Source organism: Heterocephalus glaber, unplaced genomic scaffold (genome assembly GCF_053883595.1).
Source record: "Heterocephalus glaber isolate CG9 unplaced genomic scaffold, H.glaber_assembly_v1.0 deba00001553, whole genome shotgun sequence".
NCBI classification, from domain to species: domain Eukaryota; kingdom Metazoa; phylum Chordata; class Mammalia; order Rodentia; family Bathyergidae; genus Heterocephalus; species Heterocephalus glaber.
This window is the reverse complement of record NW_028258344.1, coordinates 15,801,074-15,813,931: the sequence shown is the minus strand read 5'-3', so window position 1 is coordinate 15,813,931 and position 12,858 is coordinate 15,801,074. Positions and strand designations below refer to the sequence as shown.

General features: G+C 34.3%; 1 protein-coding gene across 12 annotated transcripts in view; it reads left to right on the top strand.

The window, feature by feature from the left end:
* The window catches only part of Eya1 (EYA transcriptional coactivator and phosphatase 1), a 431,890-nt gene that overhangs the window by 374,232 nt on the left and 44,800 nt on the right, over window positions 1-12,858 (top strand). For all 12 annotated transcript variants that reach the window (XM_087190467.1, XM_087190466.1, XM_087190465.1 and 9 more), the window contains one exon: window positions 5,698-5,787. In XM_087190467.1, coding sequence (XP_087046593.1) covers window positions 5,698-5,787 — 90 coding nt within the window. The remainder of the gene's footprint in view (window positions 1-5,697; window positions 5,788-12,858) is intronic.

The following is a 12,858-nucleotide window of genomic DNA, read 5'->3' as shown; positions in this document are numbered from 1 at the left end:
GGAGCTAGTGGCACCCAGGAAATAAAGCCCAGTGAAGGAGAGCATTGAAGTTATCTACAGAAGAAATCAATGACTAGGAATAAAAACATGAAAACAAAAAATGATGATGAAGATGAATAAAATGTGAATTCCAGTTCTAAGTGGCAGGATGTCACAATTGATTTAATGTGGGACTAGAGAGAGGCTGCTTATAAATGCCAAGGTTTGGGGTTAGAAGCATGTCGGTCTTCTAAAGAAAAAACACAGTGGGTTTACAGGGGAAATATGATAATGTGATTTGCCACACACTGAGTTTCAGATACTTTATGGACATCTAAGGAGAACTGATCACAGGTAGTTGATATATGAGCCTTCAGTGGACATCTCAGATGTGACACAGGGGATTGGAATGGTGACTGAAGCCTGGGGTGTGCTTGGGTCATGAGGCAACTTGAAGAGTGAGGAATGGGTGAGCATTCCTAGAGATTAGGGGTGGACAACAGATAATCAAATCTAGAAAGACACTCCGAAAAGATTGATGATGTCATAAACACACAGGAGGAGAAACATCAAGTGTAGACAGCAGTGGCAAAAGCCACAGGGGATCAAGTTGAGGAAACAATGGAAACAATTGCCAATGAAATTTACATTAAGCGAGATTCACTTTGATGTGGAGGCAAAGCTCCAAAAATTTTTCAAAAGTGATATAACATAAAAAAGGTCTTTAAGAAGAAACCATTTCATAACTGTGCCCCTGATTCAATGATTGCAAGACGTTTACTTTTTTAAGGAAAAGTAAAATTAAGCCAAAGACATGGTGATTTTCAAGTCTCAGTGGTAGGCTGAGAATGTGTTTTTATACTTTCTTCTTCTGAGTATGCCAAAATAGGCCATCAAGCTATGATAACTTATTAACTGTTCAGTGTTAGGTTTTGTCACATTTGACATATCAAACATGTTTAAAAATTTTTAAGGTATTAAAATAGTATTGATTTAAAAATTAAAATGTAAAAATAGTATTGATTATAATAAAAAAATACAGTCTGCTTATGATATGAGAAGAACTCTGGTTGCTAGAATTGTGTAGGTAAATCCATGAAGATAGTCATCCCTCTGTCTATCTAAGTATCTGTCTATCTGTCTGTCTGTCTGTCTGTCTATCTAGTCTATCTTCTAGTTTCTCTTATGTAAAACAGAATAAGGTAACTTTTTACCCGCCGACCCACTTACAGTGCAAAAATCACAACACTGCTGGAAACCAGTGTTCCTCTCTCTAAAATCAATGAGGGGGTATTTTCTGGGGCTCTGCTTTACAAAAAATAGATTGATCATGACAGGGCTGTGAAATGGAAGATAGCAAAGTACACTCCACATACATAACTAGGAAAATTTTTATGCCAAACCTATGTTTCACCTTTATGTGTGTGTGTGTGTGTGTGTATGAAAGAGAGAGAGATGGCTAGATAGATCATGGTATAAAATTTTTTGTCTTGTTTTATTCTGTCTTGTTTTGTTTGTTTACTGTGGGTAATGGTTAAAAGATGTTTGAGAAACAGTACTGTCCACCAGAACCCTTTCCTATTCTAAAATTCTCTCTTGTTCCATTTACAACCAAACAGTTGTTTTGGTGTAGCAAATTTTTTATAACAATACCGTGGAACAGCAGTTAGAAAAACTGTTCAGGAATGACTGCCTACTAACAAAAAGAGAATAACATTAGAAGGTAAATAAAGCCAACATCTGTGTTGTATTTTACCACAGGAATGAACAAGCCTTTAAAATTTATTAGTATTCTGACTCACAAGTCATTACTGTAATTTATGAAGAAAAGTTAAAGCATACTATATATTAACAAATAATCGAGTAATTCTTGTGATGGCCATATAAATAAGCAACCATATCAAGGAGAAGTAATATATTCTCAAAAGTAACAGTACCATGGCACATAAATTCCACAATTAACAGTGAAATAAATGTGGTGAGTCTCCTTCCTAGCCACATAAAAAGATTCATTGGCATGGTTATGAGACAAGTCAGTGTATTTTTATTGGCCTGAACTAGAAGGATATACACCTTAGTCAGGTGTTTTGTTTTAGAAACAGCTGTTTGAATTTTCCCTACTGGTTCATTCTGCTCTCAGGCATATTTGTGCATCTGCTTTTTCCAGCACCTTACAGATAGCATACTTGTGAATAAACAATTTCCCATAAAAACAAAGAGTAAATGAGTTGTTTTCCTTACTTATTTGTAGACTATTTTTAATTCTTCTATAACCTGGGAAACTGTATAGACTCCTGTTGGTATTAAACAAGGAAAGTTTAAGGAAGTGAAGGAGAATGAAGCACCATACAGGAAATTTGAGGGAATTGCTTTCATCTGTGCCTCCCTATAGTGCTTGGGCACTCAGTGAGCCTCTGTCTTTCTGCCCTGTTTTTTATGAATTCTCAGGAGTTTACTTTGCCCCTCGACCAATCTAACATTCAACCTTGGTAATCCCTTGTCTTCTGCCTCCTTTGCACTATCACTCAGCTACAGAGAAAGTGTAGGAAGAAGAGGAATTAAAGCTAGGGATGCCATCCTGTCGTATTTTCACAAACACACCTCCCTTCTTCCTCTGGATATCCTGGAAGGCAAACACTGGGTGGTGCTGTGGGGTGGGCAGCACTGGCTGTGTAGCAGTGCTAACTGCCTCCCGGGCCAGCCGAAGATAACTGGCCAGTGGCAGTTGCTCAGGGAATTTCCTCTCCCATCCTTGCATTCTAGGTTCTTGCTCTCTTCTAGGTGTAGAAACACATATGACTGTGCCAAATAGAAAGACAAGATTGTTTAATTAGTCTAAGGGGCACCAAAGGTAAGGCATGGCCCCCCAAACCTAGGTCTGTTCTCCCACCTCTTACTGAATCTCAGAGCACCGGAGGAGATGGGATTGGGGTGTATACTCAAGGACGTGACAGCCTTTAGAGTTATGTAAAGAGCAGAGTGTAAGACACAGGCAAGCCTTCAGATTGGAAATGAAGATAGCATGCTCAGAAGACAGTATTCCTTTGAGTTTTAGGTTCTTGACTGTAATACAGACTCAAAGATACACAAATATACACCTGGCAGGTCTGTGATCTACTTGAAGGCATGATTTCTCTTCATTACAATTCTGTACTTACTCCAAAAAATATTGAGGTAAAAAATAATATATAAGTTATCATTCTTTGGAAAAAATTTAAATATCATGTATATAAGAGTTGATATTATTTTTTAAATTTTAATTGTATTGGTATAATTTAGATATATATAATGATCACATTCATCACAGGAAATTTGTACCTATAAATGATGTATCTTGATTCCTTTTTTTCCCCATTCCCCTCCCCTCCCTTCAATTCCCCTTCCCCTCCCTATTTCTAAAAACCCCATTTCCACTTTTTCCTTCTTTTCTCATTTTTCTCTTTCCTTCCTTCCTTCCTTCCTTTCCCCTCCCCCTCCCTAGTTCCCCTTTCTTTTTGAACAATTTTTTCCTATTTCACATTACCTATTACACATTTTGGTGCCTATTTACCTTTTCAGTTTCTTACACCAGAGAGAAAATGTGATATTTACACGTATCTGATTTATTTCACTTTAGAGTATAGCTTCAAGGTGCATCCATTTAGCTGTAAATGTCTCAAGTTTATCCTTCTTTATGGCTGAGTAGTACCCTATTGTATAGAAAAAACACATCTTTTTTATCCACTCATCAGTTGATGGACATTTGGGTTGTTTCCAAGATTTAGCTATTACAAACTGTTCTGCTATAAACATGGATCTGCATATATCACTGTGGTTTGATGCTTTTAGTTCTTTAGAAGCATAAGAATATGCTTATTTGACCCAGGAATAGCTGGGTCAACTGGGACCTCTAATCATAGTTTTTTGATGAATCCCTACACTGATTTCCACATTGGTTGCACCAATCTGCACTCCCACCAACAGTGGTGAAGGATTCCTTTTTCCCCACATCCGCGCCAGCGTTTGTTGTTGGTTGATTTCTTCATATTATCCATTCTTTCTGGAATGAGATGGAATCTCAGTGTTATTTTAATTTGTATCTCTCGAATGACCAGTGATGTTGAACATTTTTTCATTTATTTGCCATTTGTACTTCTTCATCTGAGAAGTGTCTATTCATTTCAGATGCCCATTTTTTGATTGAGTCTTTACATTTGAGGGGTCTGATTTTTTTCAATTCTTTATATGTTCTAGGTATTAGTCCTTTGAGGGACAACTAGCTACAATTTTTTCCACTCTGTGGGCTGTCTCTTCACTCTTTTGGTTGTTTCTTTAATGTGCAAAAGCTTTTTACTAGGATGAGATCCCATTGTTGATTCTTTGTAGTATTTCCCGTGCAACTGTAGTTTTGTTCATGAAGTCTTTGCCTACCTAAGTCCCCAAGAGTTCTACCTATTCTCTCTTCCAGAAAATTTAGTGTCTCTGTTTTAATATTTACATTTTTGATCCGTTTTGATTTTAGTTTAGTGCATGGTGAGAGACAAAGTTCTAATTTTAGTAATCGTCATGTGGAAAGCCAGTTTTTCCAGCACCACTTATTAAAAAGGCTGTCTTTTTTTTTCCAGTGAATGTGTTTGGCCCCTTTGTCAAAGATGAGGTGGCTGAGGATGTTTGTTGTTGTTTCTGCATCTTCTAGTCTATCCCATTGATCCTCAGGTCTGTTTGATATTATTTTTAGAAAGGCAATAAAACCTTTAAAAACTCTTTATTACTCGTACTTTCTCTCTGGAAAAATTTTTCTTTATTTAAATGCAGAATTTCAACCATGAACTGTGTTGCTTCCTGGGTTTCATGCGTTACAAATACAAAGCACCATAAAGAATGCAAATATTTATATATCCCCCAAATTCATGTGAATACCAGTGGATGTTATCCAGATATGGGCTGTGCGGGACAGACTGACTACTTACCACTAGTGTCAAAGGCTTGAAGCAATAGTTAGAAGCCACTGGACACTTTGGAATGCCACCATTCCCAACTGCTTGGTGGCTTGTTGTATAACCTGGACATCAAGATCTGCCCCTGAGCTAGCCATGGTGTCAGGTGGTCACCACAGCCACTACTTTTTACTTGGACAATGCTTCAAATTGCCAGACAGTCTGAAAAAATACAAAGAATGATACAGAATTACTATGTAAAGTAAACTTACTAATAACTACCTTTCTGAGATGTATAGTATATTCTGATATCTGTGGCAGTACTTTTTAGCTGTTCTTAATGTATTATGGTGTAATATACACAATTCCTTCTTGCCTTGCTCCTGAAACAGACATGTGAAGCTGAATTTCCTCTACTTTGTCTAAATAGCTCTGGATCTTATTTTCTATAATGTTTTATGCAGTAAATTATTTCTTTCTTATGCAAAGTATTAAAAATAGTTGGGGGGGCCGGGGATTTAGCTCAGTGGTTCCATCGCCTGCTTTGCAAGCGCAAGGACCCAAGTTCGATCCCTGGTACCAAAAAAAAAAAAAAAAAAAAAAGTTGGGATACTTTTAAATAGTAAGTCACTGAAGTTTGCACACAGAATAAATCATACACACCAAAAGCAACAGGAGCCCAGGTCTTCCTGTGTCTCTTGCTTTCCACCTTTTCTGATGCTGATTCCCTTTTAATGTGGCATTACATCTCGTGAAACTTGATGCATATATAAGTTCTTGACCTGAACATTTTTTCTTTTAGGATCCACCCACTTCAGTTTCCCTTGGACTACGAATGGAAGAAATGATTTTCAATTTAGCAGACACACATCTATTCTTTAACGACTTAGAAGTAAGTTCTGTTTTATACATACTTCATGTTGGATGTCTAAAAATAGATGATTGATTTTAAAATAACAATGGGATGCTATATTTTGAAATAAATAGAATTAATGAGGCAAAGTAATTTTTTTTTTTTGGTACCGGGGATCGAACTCGGGTCCTTCGTCTTGCGCAACAGGCGGCGAAACCACTGAGCTAAATCCCTAGCCCGAGGCAAAGTAATTATTGATAATACCGCAGTGCGTTTTGTCTTCATGGCATTTCTGTTTTGCTTTACTCTAGCTGTTGTGTTTCAGAGTTAGCTCTCATATGACCGTTGGTAAGGATTAATATCTATATCAAAAATCCTAAATATGAATATTATTTGTTGATTATCAGAAGCTACATTCATAATTGGCTAGTTTCAGAATCACTGTTGAGATATATTCCCTTTAGAATCCAATATAATTCATTGTGCTTGAATATGCTGTGCATGTCAGACTTAATGTATGAGGTCAGATGCTTTTCTGGCGAGTCCAATTGTTTGGAAAATACTGAAGTCAGGCCTCTGCTGTTTGGTTTGCTAGGATTTCTTCTAACTTCTGCTGATTTTACTGTCTCGTTATGATTCAGGGGAAACTTTCATAAGATGGCTAGCTAAACGTGTTATGGGCACTGCCCCAACGTTGATCTTGGTTAGCAGAATTCTTAAGAATAAAGAACATTGTTTTTTCGTATCTCCATTATGAGAAAACATAACTATAACTACATTTACCTCCCTTCTTAGTAGAGACAGTTGTTTATTTAAATACTGCTGTTAAGCAAGCTTGTGGTAGGGCTGCCAACAGGCATTAATCATCAAGTTGTTGTTTTGATAGATTTTATAAATGTATGTTATTTCAGACAGGAGAAGAATCTGAAAGATTCAAATAGAACTTTTACTGATCAAAGTTAATTGGCAGCAATTGGCCCTTAAATATTTCCTGATGTTTCCCTTTTCAAAATCAAGCAAAATGCACCTTATTTAATAGATGAGCCAAAATCATTTGAAAAATGCCAGTGTGTGACAGAACTTAAATGCGGTTTGTTCAACATCTGTCCCATATTTTGATTTCTTTTCATCTGCAATGAGACTACTCACAGATGAATTGGCAACTTCCAGTGCAATAAAATTATTTAAATATGCTTTATTTTTCCCATTCCTTAGCAAAGTATTTATTTTTACACTTAGAAGTATAATGCAAAACTTTTCTGGATTTTAAAGTGTTCGCTTTCCTCAAGGAAATTATAGTGAGACATTACTGTGTTTTAAGGTAGAAATATTCTAAGTGTGTGACAAGTTCAGAATTGTCCTTTAAAAAGCTTAATCATACTTCTTTTCAAAAGCTGTTTCTAATTTATGGTTGTATTTCACTTCATGAGAAAGCAGCACAAAAAATTTCATATTTTACTAGTGTATTAAAAGTCCTTTCCTATGTTTCCATTTGTTTTTAAAGATACAGACTAGGCTGATATTTTGTTCTGATACAACCTGGTTACTCTTGTTGGTGTTAATAGGTGTTGATGACATACATCAAGAAGAAATTAGAAGCAATTTGCTATTGTTTTAAAATTCTATTTTCTTAAAAATGCCAAAGTTTATCTATACAGTGCAAAAACTATGTTGTGAAAAAGTGAGACATTAGACAAAGAAATATCTTGGTATATATAAAGATAAGAAAACTTCCAAACTCACTTTTGATGCAATACAGCCAGATTTTAATTGATATTCATACTGAAATGTATATAGAGACCAAAATAATAAACATATTAAAAGTTCTAATTTTAAGATGTAAAACATAAATTTTTTCATAAAGTCAAATTAAGAAAAAGGAATAACTGGTAGTCTTTGTAATCACTGAAATATCAGGTTCTGTTCTTAACATGAGGGCTATTTCTTATTAGAAGTAAAGTAGAAAAGAGGTTGAAAATATAATTTAAATATATAAAAATAGTGTAGAAAAGTAAGTTTATAATCTTGCAAAAGTTAATTTTAAGTTATTTTACTTGAGAATAGTATAAAGGTATCAACTAAGGTATCAATGAAAGATTCATTTAGACTTTGTCTTTGGGAATCTTTTATTTGCTCTTCATTTGCATAACATTTTAAATATCTGTTTATACTTATTTGAGTCTTTCATTTTATACCTATTTCTGTTATTCAACAAACCTCGGACTGGTCATTGCAAATATAAGTTTCTTTCAAATTAAAAAATAAAAATGTTTCCTGAAAAAAGTAATTTTATTGGCATAATGCTCTTAAGGAAACCAAAATTATCTCACCAGGCAGAAATGACAGGGTAATGCCTGATTTCACATAGCCATTAGCAATGTGTAGTGGCAGGGGACGTGAATATTTTAATATATGTAAATTACATATTTTTAGCTTCTTAAAGTCTAGGGTACAAGTAATCTGAGGAAGTTTAACAATCTCTTGGTTAGACTAGAGTGTGATTTCTAAATTCCTTAACATTGGGACTTATTTTTTTCTAAAATCTTAACATTTTGCCAGCTGCCTCTTTGTATAATTTGGTTACTTCACCTTCACTTAATAAAACATTCTGAATAATGAGAAACACTATATAAGAGATTTCCAGTAACATTTGTTATATTATCAAAGTGTATGCTTGAGTTTACTATGATATGATTTAGCAAATTTAGGGTATAATTTTAAAGGCATTTAGAAATACCTTGATGAACACTAAGAAATACAAATATTAACCCTTTTAAGCTTTCAAAGTCTTGCTTTTCATCTCACTGAGTGACTTTTTTAATTTATAAAAAGGCATGATTTCCATTAATTTTGATACTTAAGGGAAAAATTTTGTTTTTTTGTATATTAGAAATATTTAACTGCTAAGGAGCAAGAGTGACAGGGAGACATAATTATCATAAGATATAATATTTTCCCCACCAGAGCCAGGTTTAGATATTTGTTCCATAGAACACTTCTGGCTTTCCTATTTCCAAGTCTGACTAATGTCCTGCATATCATCTTACAAAAAAGGTCTCCATGTGCAATGTGATGATGCTTAAATGGAAGTCATTTTTTATGAATGACAGTATAGATTTGGAGAGATTTTTTTCCGACTTCTTTACTAAAAGTATGACTCTTGCTGACTGAATGGAGAAAGAGTTCTTTCTCTTGGAGTTTAATTGAAAAGCAGTCTGCAGACAGCGAGGAAAGGCCTTCAGCAATGATAATGTTTCAGTCTAACCTGCTGCTGGTCAGTTCTCCAGCTGGACTTTTCTACAGCTAAAAGAAAATGTTTTATGAAGATGGATATAAGTCTAAAGAAAAATAAACCATTATGCTTGTGTTGGATTTTCTTTTTCTGCCTGGTGCTAAGGAATATGATTTCACTGGCACTGAGATTGCCATCCTAACTGGTAAGGTTGACATGGTGGTCTTCCACAGTGCAGGAACTGGGTGACTTACATGTCACACCTGGAGGATCAGGGTTGAATAGTGGAACCCCCTCTTGAGTCAGGCATATGCAGCTGGCACATATACCACACTCACCAGCGAAGTGTGAGGTTGTGTTGGAACTCCCCTCTTCACTGTCCTAGTGCCTTGTCTAGTTGGGACAAACCAAAGAATTCTTTGGTTCTTGGCTGTCAGGATTCAGAGCGGGGATACTTGTACCCTTCCTTGGGTGTTCCATCTGAAACTCCCATATCAAGTGTGGTGTTTCAAGCACCCCCACTTGTAGCCTCTTCTTTTCACATATTATATTTTTAAAATGCCTGGGACAGAAGATTCTAGTCTCACTAGAGTTTGGGTTTGATGGATCAAAGGCCAAGGGGAAGAGCTTGTGGGCAGTGTCTAGATCATACCATCATTTCCAGAGAATACACTACAGGGATTTTTCTTAAAGAAGTGAGTTTGCACCTTGTTTTAATTCAGTCTGTAAATTTGCAATAGTGCTTTATTACTGTAAAACCTAGGTTGTCGTATTCATTATTTCAATACATTTTATTTAGAAATTTATTTTTAGCTAGGAAAAAATCTTCAAAACATCAGTTGTTCCAACATTAAGTGATTCCAGGGAAACACATTGTATTGACCAAATACTCTTACCTCCAAAAGCATAAAATATTTAAAACTAATCCAGAAGTTGAATTGAATTTTTGAATTGAATAATATAATTTACCTAGATTTGTTGTTTTTTTGTTTTTCTTCTGAGCTGATGAATTCAACAAACCTCAGAAACCACATTTCTTTAGTCCTGGTAGCCTCCCTCCTATCACCTTTTATACATACTGACTTTTTTTCTATTTTTATTTTTAGAGTTTCTGCAATATATTTTAGCTACATTGGTTTGGAGGAACTGCTACATGTGTGTAGCATATCTTGATTATTTTTGATCCCCTTCCCCTCTCCCTCCCCTAATCCCCTTCCACATCTCCAAAAATAATCTGCCTTTTTGTTTCTTTACATCTCTCCTTTAATTCACTCTTCTATGTATTTATTATTTCGGTTTCTCATTTAATAGAAACCAGGTAATGCCTAACTTTCTGTGTCTGTCTTACTTCACTAAACATCACAAGTTCCATCTGTTTTCCAGAAAATGACACAATTTCATTCTTTTTTGTGGCTGAATAGTATTTTATTGTGGGTATATATAACACATTTTCTTTACTCATTAGTATTGTGATAAACAGCTAGCTATTTTCAGAGCTTAGCTGTTGTGAATTGTGCTGCTACAAACATGAATATGTGCGTATCACTACAGTATAATGTCTTTAACTCTTTCAAGAATATACTGAGGAAAGGTTTAGCTGGGTCAAATGGAATTTCTGCTTTTAGTTATTTGAGGAGCCTTCGTACTGATTTCCACGGGGTTGTACTAGTTACATTCCCACCAACAATGTAAGAGTTCATTTTTCTATGGCTCTAAGTGTTTACCCTATGTATCTTTCAGCAATTTCAAAGTTTTTGTTTTTATATATGCCTTTGATCCATTTTGATTTCATTTCAGTACAAGATGAAGATGTGGATCGAATTTTAGTCTTCTGCACGTAGATCATTTAGTCTTCCAAGCACCTTTTGTTTAAAAAGTCATCTTTTCTCCAGTGCATGTTTTTATCCCCTTTGTCTCAAAAGGCAGATAGCTGAAGGCACATGGGGTTACTCCTGCATCTTCTGTTCTATTCCATTGGTCTACAAGTCTGTTTGCGCCAGCACCATGCTGTTTTTCTTACTGCATCTTGGTAGTATAACTTGAAATTCAGAATCACGATGCCTCCCACTTTGCTCTTTTTTTTTTTTTTTTCAGGATTTCTTTGGCTGTGCTAGGTCTCTTCTGGTTCCATAAAAATTTCAGAATTATTTTTTCTAATTCAATGAAGAATACTGTTGGTATTTTAGTAGGAATTTTGTTAAATCTGTGGATCACTTTTGGTTATGACCATTTTATTATTATTAATTCTGCCATCCCAGGAGCAGGGAATGTTTTTGCCATTTTCTTTTATCCTCTTCAGTCTCTTTCTTCAGACTTCTGTAGTTTTCATTATAGAAGTCTTTCACTTCCTTGGATATGTTGATTCCTAGCTTAAGGGAAGAAAGAAATTTTTCAAGCAACAAAGGATTATTAGACATAATAAACTGTATTAAATTTGTTTTAACTGTCTTGCAACTGAGGCCAGAATAAAGCAATGCTTGTGTTTTACCCTTAATTGTTATTAATAGATAATTTTTATTATTCTTCCTATTTTTATCATTTCTCATAAGATTCAGTTTATTTTATCTGGTTAAAAAAGAACTAAAATATATTTAAACTTTCCTAATTTAATGTTTATGAAAAAAAAATTAAGGCAACATTTATAGCTAAATGGATGCATATCGAGGCCATACTCTTAAGTGAAATAAATAGGACACACATGTGTAAATACCGAATAGTTTCTCTAGTGTGAGAAATTGAAAGTGTAAATAAGGATGAAAATGATTAAAATGAATAATTGATAATTTGAAATAAAAAAAGAAAAAATTAAGTCAAAAATATATAGTAGCTTAACATAATAAAAGACATTTACCTATACCAACAGCCAATATTTGTACATAGCAGTAAAAAAAAAATGGGCAAATTGCCATTAAAATGGAAACAAAATAAGGATGCCCTCTGACAATACTATGTTCAGCACTGTTCTAGGAATTTGAGGCAGTACAATAAGACATAATCTATAATTAATGACATAAAAGTCACTGGCTTTTGTAAAAGATTTGATATACATAGAGAATTAAAGAGAAAAAACTAGAATATTCTTAGAATTATGTAATAAACTTTGAATGTGAAGGATACAAAATTAAATATAAAAATCAATAGCCTTTCTATATAAGACATATACAGGAAAATAATTTTAAAATTTTAGCAGAAATTATAAAACAAAAACAAAATAATCAGAAAAGGAAAGATAAGGATTGCTTTATGTAAAAAGTACTTAGCAGAAATATATGCTAAAACTATAACGATAATACTGAGAGATATAAAGAAAGATTTGAATAAATGAGCTCTTTTTCTTTCCCTTTTTTTGTACTTGACAAAATTGTTCTGAGTTCCATTTGGAAGGATAAATAGTTACTAGTACTTAGAAATTTTTGGTGAAACTTAGTGAGCGAATGCCTGGATCAACCAAGTATTAGAGTGTTTTATGCCTCCACAATACTGTGAAAGTCTATGTTGCTTAACAGTGACACTGAACTAACTACAGAGAAAAGAGAGAGTTTAGACAGACTGGAAGTCATAACAAAACTTTGTATGTGTCAAACTGATCAGGTTTTGAGTGAAGAAATGGATTAACTTACTAGTAAAATATATAATTTAAACAGTTAAAACATGAAAGAATAAAACACAAGGAGAAAAAATAAGTAAATCAAAAGTAAATTAAAAATTTTAGATCATTTGGCAGTGAGAACATAAAAGTGATTGATACTATCTATATTAATTACACATCTAGGACTTTTACTAAATTATGATTAGCAATTTTAAGTATAGTTTCTTTCTTGATCTAAGTGCTGCTTGTACCAATGTGTTTAGCTTGTAAAAATTTCTTGAGTTGCAGT